Source organism: Arachis ipaensis, chromosome B9 (genome assembly GCF_059453495.1).
Source record: "Arachis ipaensis isolate K30076 ecotype BB chromosome B9, ASM5945349v1, whole genome shotgun sequence".
In the NCBI taxonomy this organism is placed as follows: domain Eukaryota; kingdom Viridiplantae; phylum Streptophyta; class Magnoliopsida; order Fabales; family Fabaceae; genus Arachis; species Arachis ipaensis.
In genome coordinates this window covers 14,418,043-14,431,170 of record NC_142444.1, presented here as the reverse complement: position 1 = coordinate 14,431,170, position 13,128 = coordinate 14,418,043, and the positions used below count along the sequence as shown (strand labels likewise).

At 33.9% G+C, this 13,128-nt stretch overlaps 1 protein-coding gene across 1 annotated transcript; it reads right to left on the bottom strand.

Moving 5' to 3' along the window:
* Window positions 1-2,629: 2,629 nt before the first annotated feature.
* Window positions 2,630-8,216, bottom strand: LOC107618452 (RNA polymerase II transcription mediator). The gene is made up of 9 exons (XM_016320534.3): window positions 7,926-8,216; window positions 5,952-6,158; window positions 5,560-5,764; window positions 5,031-5,144; window positions 4,750-4,835; window positions 4,103-4,487; window positions 3,532-3,990; window positions 3,156-3,455; window positions 2,630-3,069 (listed from the first exon to the last, which is right to left on the bottom strand). The coding sequence occupies exons 2-9, from the start codon at window positions 6,044-6,046 to the stop codon at window positions 2,734-2,736; spliced, it is 1,980 nt and encodes a 659-aa protein (XP_016176020.1). The 5' UTR covers window positions 6,047-6,158; window positions 7,926-8,216; the 3' UTR covers window positions 2,630-2,733.
* Window positions 8,217-13,128: the final 4,912 nt, after the last annotated feature.

The window sequence follows — 13,128 nt, the reverse complement described above, 5'->3', positions numbered from 1 at the left end:
TGAGCCATATGTTTCAGTGCTGCTTTTGTCATGACTAGTCCTTCAAAATTATGTTTCACCACAATAATAGTTTCTTCTGTTTATTCATCTTCTTCTTCTATTTTAATGGTCAGTTTAGGATGGTCATTTTAGTAGGTATGTGGATGGTTATTTTATTTTTATGTAGTTGATTATTTTGATTAGATTGAGTTTAGTTATATATAATTAAAATATGTTAGATGTTCAATTTATTAGGTATGCGGATGATCATTTTTATCCTTAAGTGGATGGTTATTTTTATTAAGAGTGAGTGGTGTGTGGCAAGCCAAGTAGCGACGGTGAAATAAGATGATTATTGATGAAGGTGGGGTGGCCACTGGTTGAAAAAGAAGAGAGCATTTGAGGATTTTAGATGGTTATTTTTTTTGAAATAACTAATTAGATTTTTTAAAAATTTAAAATTTGAAATTTGAAATTGGAGAATTTGAAATTTAAAATTTGATGTGAAATAACTGAACAAAAATTTTTAAATTTATTATTTCGTAGGTAATTTTTATTTTTAACTCATATTGGACTAAATAAACAGTCCATTGTACACATTGTACAAATATTCTATTGACTCCCTAGCGAGGCTCATAACAAAGTGAAATTTTCAAGGGAAAAAAAGCCAAAGTTAAGAACAATAAAAGTTTAGAAATATTATTTTGAACTATTATTGAAATTTTATCCCCTTCCCTCCCCTCCCATCCCAAATTAATTTGGAAGAGTCAATATATGTATTTATGCTAAAAATATTTTTCACCCCTCCACATTTATTGTTGAAGGTAAAATATATTAAAAATACTCTATATATAAAAAAAATAGTCACAAATTTATTTATTATATATTTATATATTTACATATGTTGTTTCATATATTTTTAAGATTTTTTATATATTTTTTAATATAAATTTTATATTTTAATATATTATAAATTAGTGATTGATGACTGATCTTTTGTATAACCGCTAAAAAATTGTCTGGCATGTTTTGAGCAATGCTAATTTCTACTTTCTATGTATAAAAATTTTACAATAAGATTAATATGTGTTCTAAATTTTTTTGTGATATGAAGAGTTCAAGTATTATTTAGTAGTTATTAGTTTATATTTTTAAGTATTAAAATATTAAATTTAACTTCATAAATTTTAATTTTATTTATTTAGTTACTAGATTGAGTTTTACAATAACGAGATTAGGGTTTCTTTATTTTAATTCAATAAAACCATAATGGATAAAACCATAACGTGGACAAGTGAGATTAAGTGAGTCTATCTCTTGTTGCACTAAAAAAATGTATAGAATGTTAAGTGAGTCTCTTCGATTTAATTCCCAAACTTTGGAGATAGCAAGTTAAGTTGAGTGAGTCTTTTTTTTGTTACATCAAAAAATTAGATAAAAAATAGAGTGATTATCTTTGTATTCAATTTCAATCTATCATTTTTATTTTTATTTCAATTTTAATTTATCTTTTTTATTCAATTTCAGTTCTTATCTTTTTATTTAGGTCAATACTACTACGTAGATGGTCAAAAATTTCTACATGTATAGATTTGAGGTGTTGAAATAAGATCGGACTTTACTTATAATAGTGGGTTCGGATGAACAAATTATTATTGATGACCACTATCTGAATTGTTGCAAGAAAAAAAAAAAACAGACACCAGTAAAAAAATTTCAAAATTTGTGTCTCATTTAAATTAGTTTAAAAGTTCTAATTAATATTTAATGAAATTTTTTGTGTTAGGCCATTATTGAAATTTTTGGATTCGACTCGAGGACTAGCATTGGCCTTTTATTTATCCCTCCATTCGTATTTAGGGGCGGAGCTACATAGAGAAAAAAGTTGGTCCCTTCTAATTTTAATTTTTTACATATAAATTATATGTAAATTTTAGTTTAGCTTTCCTTAAAATTTTATTTTAATCTTATTTTATTGTGTAAATATTTTTGACTCCCTTCTAATATTTTATTCAGCTCCGTCCCTATTCGTATCGAAGACAATTTATTGCCTCCTCTTAAACCAAGTATAGGAAGCTTTTTGAGCTTTGAGAACATGTCAAACTTGAGTAACCAGTTTCCAAATAATTTAAGACATGCAAGATTCTTTAACGTGAAATAGAATATACCTTGGAGATTATTTTTCTGAAGACTCAAGTGATTTAAAGTGATGGTTAGATTCTTCATCCAAGTTAGAATTCTCCGGTTACACTAGAAAAAGCCAATCCTAACCACTAAATTGGAGGAAAGGTTATAAGTTATAACATCGACCACGGACTTTCTTTTGTAAGTAACAACAATTTGCTCAAGAACATTGTGCATTTTAAGCTTCACATACATGTCAAGTCCTAGCTGCCCTTCAAGAAAATGCTCAGCTATAATTAAAGATCGAGTTCTACCTAATTATTTCTTTTCTATATACTTCAATCAAGATTTCTTTTTTTTGAGCAACTACCATATTTATATTTCTATTTATTCTACTAACTCTAACTACTGAGTCTAATTCTAAGTACTTCAATCAAGATTTCTTTTCTATATACCGACTCTAATTCTAACTACTGTAAAATCAAAGACTATTACACTTACGTGAATATTGATAATTACTAAGATATTTAAGATGATGAATCTTTGGTATAAATCATAATCATATTCTGCTGGTTGCCGAGTTTCACTTGAAAAGTGCAAGAAAACCGTATACACAGTCTACATACAACTTCAATGGCCACCACCACCGCCGCAACACAAGCCAACCAAGTCCATTAGCGTCGCGTATAACAACTCAAGAGACAAGTGACCTAGGAATTTCCTATACTCAGATGCACCATCATTCATGTTCATGTTCATATGAAGCTTTTGTTCCTCTGCAAAACTGTCCGCCATCACCAACCACCATGATATACACCCTTCAATGTCTTCTGGGTCCACATTCGCAATCAGGCAAAGTGTTTCGCCCTGCTCCAGCTCAAAACATAAGCTTAAGAAGTCCCTGTTCGCTTTTATCCCAACCATCATAGCTTCATGGTAGAGCCAATTAATGATTTGGCTTGCAACCTGCGATCGCATTCTTAATAAATAAGAAGGAAAGAAAGACAATTGCGAATTTGCAATGACAACGATTCCTTTTCTATTAGTTTTACCTGTTGCAAAATAACCACGGCGAGATCAGCTATGTTGCAGTCGTATCTGTTTATCGTGTGGGTTTCCTCGGCCTTTCCCTTGAAAAGGCCCGATACATTAGGAGAACCTTCTGCTTTGACATTGATGCAGTCATCATTTACCAAGACCTTGGTCCAAAACTGTCGCTTCGAAGCATTTTTTTCATTAAAATCTGATGTTCTGATAATGGACTGGGGAACCTCCATGTTTAGCGTCCAAGATGACGCCCGAGAATTCCATGTGGGATTAGAAATTAACTGGAGATATGGGACCTTGCATGCCTGTAAATACCAAATACTTAACTAAACATCATGTCCATTTAATAAGCACCAAAAGTCAAATTCAAAAGAGCATTACCACATTTTCCAGCTCCTTGAGAACTTTGATTGAAAATATCCTATGAGCCAAAGACATGAAAAAATGACCAAGAAGACCTGATCCATCCTTTGCCTGTGCACCGGACAAACGACTTCCGGAAGAAACTGGCTTTTCACTACCTCTCCCAAATATATAATCATGAAAAATCTGTTGAATGTAAATCTCATAGCAGGTAGAATGATGAAATTGCTCTTCCTTCTTCCAGGTGTTATGTTTGGCATCACATTCCATTTCATCAGATGATTCTGGTAAATTTGCATTCTCAACATCATTATTGGATTCACCCTCAACTGCAGAACGATCTTGATCAGAGGGTACTAATGACAAGTACACAGATGTTCCTTGACCTAAGCTTAACTGTAAATAATTTTCGCGTATTCCAGTCACAGTGACACCTGTAGACGCATTAAATGCTTCACGGTTGACCAGATCAAACACCTTGATGCAAAAGTACCAACACAATAAAGCATCAGGGAGATGTCAAAGTAGTAAATTCGACAAACTAGACACACAAATTCAAAAACAAGAACTTGTGAAAGTAAAAATCCACCTGCTCATTGAATATTGCCTTATGTACTTCACGAAGAAGTGAATGTGTCTTCTTAACACACTCTTCATCATTCAAAGGCTTTTTGTCAGTTTCTTCCATATGATGCTCATCTGAAAAGTCGGATTTGTGTTCTTCTGATTTCCCCAGTCTTTCCTCTGATTGTGCACCAACAAAACCGAATTGGAGAGAGTGGCATGAATTGGGAGAGACATTTATTGCCAGCATTCCAGCTGGATTATGATTGACACGAACAGTGGACGTAGAAGATGACCGATATATTGCACCCTGGTCATACGAGGTATCAAAGAGATCAAAGGTAAAGCCTTCACTTCCTGGAGCTATAGCTGCCTGGCGTTGCCGTTTTACTTTCCAATTTTGCTGCAACCTGTGTGCATATATCAGGATATGGATTAACAAGTCATGCAAGGTAGGAAACAATCATCTTACTGCCACAAAAAAAAAAAAAAAAAAACGCAAAGAGGAGAAACGAAAGAAGCTAGTAAAAATCATTCTCCTCTTTAATTCAAGGCTGAATTATTGATACAAGGATCTTCTATGTTATTTAACAGCTTTTGAAGAGAATTTTAACATGGTTATTAAAGATCCAAAACTTCATGTTAAATTTCTTGTCAGTACCAGAGATTTACCTAATAAGAGCACCATAAAACCTTGCTTCTCGAGCAACCTGCCGTTCAAAAGCTTTGGCAGATTGCTTGAAATATTTTCCAACATGCTGCAAAGAGAAGAAAGTTTGCAAACTTGATTACATGTCCCAGATTCCAAGTAAAAGCTAAAGAAGCTGTGGCTGCTATTGACAAGTTAATGAAGTTATACAAGACTTGGTTGCCCCATCGCATACTAGTGTGAACATAAAAAATTGAAAATCAATGAAATTGCAATTAAAAAGGCTAAAAGATAGAAAATTTACACGGTAACATTGCAGCTTGGTGGCAGCAGATACAGCCAGGTCGGACAAAGCTTCATTAGATAATAGTTTCGGCCTTGTCATGCTAGCCACAGTTACCGCATCGTTTGCTTCCACCTAAACACAATAATTAGAACAAAAATATCTATATTGTTAGCCTACTCACAAGTTGCAACATATACAACCGCATTCTAAAAACAATATCACAGAGAATATTTAAATAGCAGCCACCATCTAGAGTAGATATTATACATGAAGGATTTCGCTCCATGAAACAATATTTTTCGTAATGAACTTGTGATTGTTAGTTCCTCTGGCACTGTAACTTGCCATTGAAAGTGTTATTTCAAAACTTCATTTCATTCTTAGATGAACAAAACTAACACAATATCTTCTTCAATTCACAAACTTGTTCATCAAAAACATGCTCCGAATGCCTCAAGTAAATCTTACATTATTAGAAACAAGTATTTAGAGAGAGAAAAAATAAACATATCACAAGAGTTCCTAGAAGTGATGTTCATTTACTCACAGTGTTGATGAGATCTATGATGACAGAGAGCTCCTGATGAGCTAACTGCAAATTCTCCACCATGCTCTGCCATTGCCATGGAGTTGAGGCCTCCTTTGAGGCCTTCTTCTGCTTCTTGTTCTTCTCCTCGTCATCCTTCTCAACTGCCCAAGCGAAATCAATTCGCCTAATGAGCGAGAGCCGCTTCTCATCATAATCCACATCTCTATAAGAAACCACACAAAATTGAAGAAGGGTGTCACGTTAGCAATTGCAAGCACAAACTAGGGTTTAGATTGCTACTAGCTCTACTTTCGAAAACGCTGCCAGTACAAAATAAGCTAATACAGTAATACACAGTAGCAAAATAGGGGGAGAAAAAGTATGAAAAGGAGAAAGAAGAAGATGCATACGAAGGGAAACGTTCAATTCCATTTTCTTCGATGGATTCCAAGCGCTTGATCGGAAGCTTGTCGATGGAGACTTGCAATTGTGTTCCCTCCTCCATTTTTCTTGGAAAATAAAAATTTCCCAGAAAATTCTACAAAACCTTATCTCCAAGAAGGGGCATGAAAGTATGTCTCAAGTGAAATCTCAAATGAAAATACCTTCAACATAAACTGTATCACCAAAAACAAAAAAGGGAAATAAATAAACCACCATATAATAACAACAAAGCCTTGTGCCCTTGTCTGACTAAAATAAACAACCAATGCAAAAAGAGAATATCAATCATAACCCAACAACCAGAAAAAAAAAAAAAGGAAAATGTATATTATCTTTTCAAGACTCAAAAATAATTATTATTCACAAAATACATCACAACTCATTAATTTTCAAAAAATTAAATCTGTGAGAAAAGAATAAATCGATCCTTGACTTTTTGGTCTGTGGATATTTAAGTCACTAAGGATTTAAAAATACATTTAAGTCTGTGACCTCCTTAAAATTTGGACACATCGATCCCTGAGTCTAATTTGTCTAATTTTAAAAACTCTCGCACGTGTGCATCCGTAACAACCAGGTCAATACAACAGAGCCACGTTTGATTTTTTCGTTGAGTCTGACAGACCCAAGTGAACACGATGGATCGATATGTCCAGGTTTTGAAAAGATCAGGGGCTTAAATGTATTTTTAAATTTTCGAGGACTTAAATGTTTGCAGATCAAAAGGTCAAGGACCTATTTGTCCTTCTCTCTAAATCTTTTAAATAGTAGTAGCCAAATCCAAAAGTTAAAAAAATGTTATGTTGACCTAAAATTTTCTTTTTCAGTTGGAAGAGGGTTATGCTAGCTTAACAAAAAATTTTGGATTCAGTTCTAGTTATACATTTGCATTAAATCCAAAAAGTAGAAACTTTGTATATCTATTAATTAAAAAGTTCTTTTTCTTCCATATTTTACTTTGACATCAACTAACATAAATACGGGTGAAAACAAAATTGGATCAGACCAATTTTGGACAAATCCAAGATCCAAACTGAGCTCTATAATTTTTTCTTTTTTGGATGGACAAAAACCCCTATACAAAACCAAAACAAAACAAAAAAGATATATCTATAAAGCATAGTTTTCCAATCTTTCAACATGTCTTGATCATGCATTTTAGACCAAAAAAAGATCATGCGTGTTAGACTAAAATGATGCTAGTCTTTATCATCATTGTACCATAAATAAGGACACAAAGAATCAGAAGACACACCATAAGGGTGCATTAGTACCAATGAAACATTTCAGTTCATCGCACAAGTTCAATGGAATTTAAATTACAACAATTACTTATTTTATTGAACTTTCTGTTCATAAGAAACCATGGCAGTAGATCACCAATTTTCACGCATAGAACAACATATATAATACAATTTGGCAAGCAATATTACATGAATAAGAAACTAATCTAGAATTCCTTTTTCTTCTAAACTATCATCAACCGTCACTCACGACTTGGTCATAAAAAGTTAACACAAATTGATTTGTATACCCAGAGCAAAGCCTCAACGAGTGTAAAACAATGCACCTTGCTGTGTTCTGTTTAGACCAACTAGACAAAGCTTTTTCACTTTTAACTTAATATAAGGCTATATAACCAGCTCACCTAGTCAAATTACGAAACCTAATCAAAGATTAGTACTAAGGCGAACAAAATGTACATGTTCAACAGTTCAAGTAATCATGTACTAACTACTAATTTGAAATATTAACAGTGCTAGAACTCCAACCAACCGTCTTCCGTGTAAAATATCATCCCAGGGAGAAAAGACGCCTTATATGCATTATAGAAAAGGAATTTAAGGGTAGAGAACAAATATGAAACATGGCGGTGACTTGCATCGTGCCTAGAAGCAGAAAAATGAAAAAAAGAAATGTAAGGTAAAAATGAATCGTACCCAAAAAAGTTTTGAATGGGGGTTGGGTTCGGTGGACTTGAGCAGCGGAGAGAAAACCTAAGGCAACGATAACATCTTCCTCTAATCCCTTCTTCGTGAGCTGGGGAAGGTGGAGAAGAGAGTGAACCTGCGAGGTCACCAATAGTGGGCTGGCGACGCAGCGGTGGTGGCTGAAGGCGGCCGCGGCGGCAGAAGAGGAGTTTAGGGATTTCAGATTTGTTTTGTTTGAATTCAGGAGAAAAGAAAAGATACTGATGGGTTTAAACCGGTTTTGTGCGTGACACTTATTATAAGTTGCTAGTGTTTAAACCGGTCGGACGAGCTTAAATTTTAATTTGAGATGATAAATTAAAAATGACATTTTATATTGAAATAAATATTTATATAAAAGTATAAATTATAATATATTATTAAAATATAAATATTATTAAAAAAAAATTAAACATAATATTTATTGTTAATGATTTTGGTTTAACGTCTTCATTTAAAATTAAAATCTTCAGATCATTACGACTTTTAATCTTTGATAAAATAATATAAAGTTATTTATGAATGAATACTAATTTTGACAAATAAAATCTTATATATGATAATGATCGATTCTGACTCTTGTTCATAGTCATTGTAAAGTACATTGTTATTAAAAATTGTCTTCGTTAAAACTTAAATGGCAATCATAAATCCGAAGAAATCAAATTTATTCTTGAAATGTATACTTTATCACCAATATTTCTATCGGTCACTACCGTTATTTCAATTACGTTGTTACCAAATTCATTAACCATTAACCTTGTTCCATTGTACAAATATGAAGTCTTGTCTATGTTTCGCAGTAGCATTACAGCTGATTTCAAAGTCAACTTGTGGTTGAGTACTCCCGAATATTTGATGTTATTTAGGAACTCTGGTGTGAACCACTCTTGCTATAAATCTTCATTCTCATCAACTTGGCATATTGTGTCAAAACTTAGATACTCATTTTTCATCCTTAAAAAGATTGTCAAGACGAAATTGTTTACCTTCTCCACACTCTCAAGCGTGGGTGTAAGAATTGCCCTATTCTGAAATACCTATAATCTGACATGTTTTGCAACAAATTTGGATATGCAAATTCTACCAAACGAGAGAGAGCGTCATTAGTACTTGTAATCAACAGATCATCTGAAATTTCAACACCAATAGCAGAACCAACATTTTCATTTCCAACATCAAGTATCTAATTAGCAAATCTCTTCATTTCACCAACATGTTGATTTGAAGAAGACATTAGAAGCCTCATGTTCGTATACAGTTTCAGAACTTTACAGAATGACCATAGATGGGATGAGTTAATACCTGATAACAATATATCATGTCTACTCCCTTTCGAAATCACCGGAAGTATCTGTCTAAAATCATCTCCTAGAACTACAACCTTATCACCTAATGGTTTATGTGTCTTATGTTAATTGGTAACTGACATAAAATCCTTGAGTGTCTAATCAAGTGCTTCAAAACACATTTTTATTGAGTATTGGAGCTTCGTCCCAAACTATTAACCTTGTCCCATTGCACAAACCTGAAGTCTTGTCTATGTTTCGCAATAGCATTATAGCGACTCTTGGCTTCAAAGTCAACTTGTGGTTTGGTAGTCCCGAACATTTGATATTATTTAGGAACTTTGGTGTGAATCACTCTTGCTGTACAGCTTCATTCTCATCAGCTTGACATGTTGTATCAGAACTTAGATACTCCTTTTTTGTCCCTAGGAAGATTGTCAAGACGAAATCGTTTACCTTCTCGACACTCTCAAGCGTAGGTGCAAGAATTTCCCTACTCTAAAAATACCTGTAATCTGACATGTTTTGCAACAAATTTGGATATGAAAATTCTACCAAATGAGAGAGAACGTCATCAGTACTTGTAATCAACAGATCATCTAAAATTTCAACTTCTGAATCATCACCAACAGCAGAACTAACATTTTCATTTCCAATATCAGTATATAATTAACAAATCTCTTCATTTCACAAACATGTTGATTTGAAGAAGCATTAGAAGTCTCATGTTCGTATGCAGCTTCAGAACTTTACAGAACGACCACAGATGGGATGAGTTAATAGCTGATGACAATATATCGTGTCTACTCCCTTTCGAAATCACCTAGATAGGGATGTCAATGGGGCAGGACGGAGGTGGGGGATGTCTCCCTGCTCCCGTCCCCACCCCCAGAATTGATCCTCGTCCCCGCCATGGGGGTAATTGTTCCCATCCCCGTGTTTCCTGCGGGGCCCCATTCCCCATCTCCCTATGTTTAATATTTATATGAAAATTATAGTAAAAAATTAAAAACAAAAAACAAAAATAAACTACAAAATATTATTACAAACACACAAACATATCTTATCCAAGATTATAAGTCCAGAAATACAACATAGCAAATCATAGTTCATAAAACAAAATCTTAAAATACAACTTTTGTAACACCCTAACTTTTAGCACCTCATTATCGCACTAAAAGTTCACGTGTCACTTACTTCTAAACCCTTTTTATTTTATACTATTTTTATTTAATATCGAGCCTTTGCAAGTTCGAACGGAAACTTTAATTATGAAAATGAAAGGTTTATTCTTAATCACTTAATCACAAAGATACATATATTCACATAACATTATATACATAGACTTATCGCAGAATTCTCAAATACAAGCCCTATCCCTCTGAAAATTTCCAGAACAATAAATGACGAGGGAAAAGTAAAACCTAATATTAAACCAAAATCCAGAAAAATACGAAATACATATATATAAAACTCTATGAACCGGTCATGGCTCCTTGTCAAGGGTTCCCTGAACCTGTCACTGAAACAAAAGATCTGTAGGGAGTGAGAACGTCGTCCTCGCATGTTCTTAGTAGAAAAAGTGAATGCCGTGAGAATAAAGAAATAAAATACAAATAATTAACTCGTATCCCAAAAACTGTTCTCTTTATTAAACCCTTAAAACTTCTCCTAAGCCTTACTTAAAGCCGTTTAAGTCCCTTTCTTTAAATCACATTACTAAGTTTGCAGCATAACAAAATAACCAATTAAGCACACAAGCAAGTCATCAAGGCAAACGACACAAGCAAACAACACAATCATAGAGAAAATACAACAAGATAAACACAATCAAATACAAATACGCAAACAATATGATGCATGTCAGTCCTAAGCAAGCCATGAGCTCATGCATCGGTTGTCTACCCGCAAACGGACGTTACTCAGGGTGAACCCCAAATATGGTCTATTTACCATGTCAGTTAGGCACAATTATCATCATGGGAGAATTCATGTCAATTAGGATATCTTGGCATCACGATAAGAGACAGGCTATCAATTAGGCAAATGATGTACCACTATTTCGTGGTACATTTTAGGTTGAATTGAGTGGATTTTATCCCTTATTCTCACACTTATGCATATAATTTGCATGTTTTACATTTTTCTTCCTAATTTTGTGCTATGATTGAAAATATGATTCTTTGACCTTAAATTTGCTAATTTTTAGTCCTCTCTTATTACCATTCGATGCCGTGATGCGTGTGTTCAGTGTTTTCAGATTTTATAGGGCAGGAATGGCTTAGAGGATGGAAAGGAAGCATGCAAAAGTGGAAGGAATACAGGAAATTGATGTTTTGAGAAGCTAGCAGCGACGCACACACATGGGCGACGCCTACGCGTGACTGATGCAGAAGACAACCGACGCGCACGCGTGACAGAGCGTCATGTGCTGCAATTATCAGAAAACGCTGGGGGCAATTTCTGGGATGCTTTTGGCCCAGTTTCAAGCCCGAAAGTGAAGATTAGAGGCTGCAGAGTGGAGCTGGAAGGGGAAAATCAATCATTCACACTTTCATTCACAATTATTAGGTTTTAGATGTAGTTTTCTAAAGAGAGAGGCTCTCTCCTCTCTCTAGGTTTTAGGATTTTTAGGTTTATTTCTTCTCCAATTCAGCTTTCCATCTTACTTTAACTTAGTTTTCTTCTACTTTTATTTGTTCTAGTACTTTAGTTATTTACTTCTCTCATTGATTCCTTTATTTTGCTAATTTAGTTTATGAGTTCATGTGTTACTCTCAATTTTCATTAATGCAATTTATGTTTCACGTTTCTTATTGTTCAATTGCTTTGTTATTGTTATTTCTTTGCTTTGGTTAGTTTTAGATTTTGCTATGTCTTGTTAGTTTTCTAAGTTTTTATTTTATGCCTTCCAAGTGTTTGATAAAATGCTTGGTTGGATTTTAAATTAGATTTTTATGTTCTTGACTTGGATTGATCAATTAGAGACTCTTGAGTTATCAAAATTCTTTTGTTGATTGGTGATTGAGACTTGCTGGTTGGCTTAGGCTTCACTAATTGATGATGATAATAAGGATAGGAATTCTAATTCTCAATCCTTGCTAGGACTTTCCTTGGTTGTTAGTTTATTTCCTTGTCATTTACATTCCTTGTTCAACATTTAAAAACCCCAAAAATACTTTTTCATAACCAATAGTAACATACTTCCTTGCAATTTCTTGAGAGACGACCCGAAGTTTAAATACTTCGGTTAATTTTACTGGGTTTGCTTAAGTGACAAACAATTTAAACATTGATTGAGGTTTAATTGTCGGTTTAGAACTATACTTGCAACGCGAATTTTTGTGAAAATCTTTACCGATATTTTTCCTCCGTCAACGAACATTCTCGCATTAGCAATCTCAGGCTATCAATTGGGCAGGCACTTTCGCATTAGCAATTTGGCACAAGGCCCATTCAACATACATTATGCTATCAGTTAGGCGGACATTCCCGCATTAGCAACCTTAGGCTATCAGTCAGGCGGGCACTTCCGCATTAGCAGTTTGGCACGAGACCCATTCGACATACACTTTTCATGATTCATTATCCGTTCCAGTTATATCTTTCATACATGCCTTCTTATTTTCTTTCTCTTTATTATGCCTCCACATCACTAATTACATACACATACCTCTACATAACCTACATTATTAAACGTACCTCCGCATCATCGCTTAATTACACATACCTCCGCATCACCAAATAATCAATCACTCTTACCTCCACATCACCTCATAGGTATACTTTCGGTCTTAGCATTAAAACTTTTAATTTCCAAATACCCAAACTTCTTTAACGTTTAATTAAAGAAAAATTCATTTTCTTAATAAATGATCTCAAAA

Excerpts from the sequence above, each read along its gene's own strand:
- LOC107618452 (XM_016320534.3), bottom strand. The coding sequence starts at position 6,046 with ATGGAGGAGGGAACACAATTGCAAGTCTCCATCGACAAGCTTCCGATC. Across the intron at positions 4,836-5,030 it reads CCAAGCTGCAATGTTACCGT|CATGTTGGAAAATATTTCAA; the intron begins GTAAATTTTCTA and ends TTCTCTTTGCAG. Across the intron at positions 4,488-4,749 it reads TTTTATGGTGCTCTTATTAG|GTTGCAGCAAAATTGGAAAG; the intron begins GTAAATCTCTGG and ends ATATGCACACAG.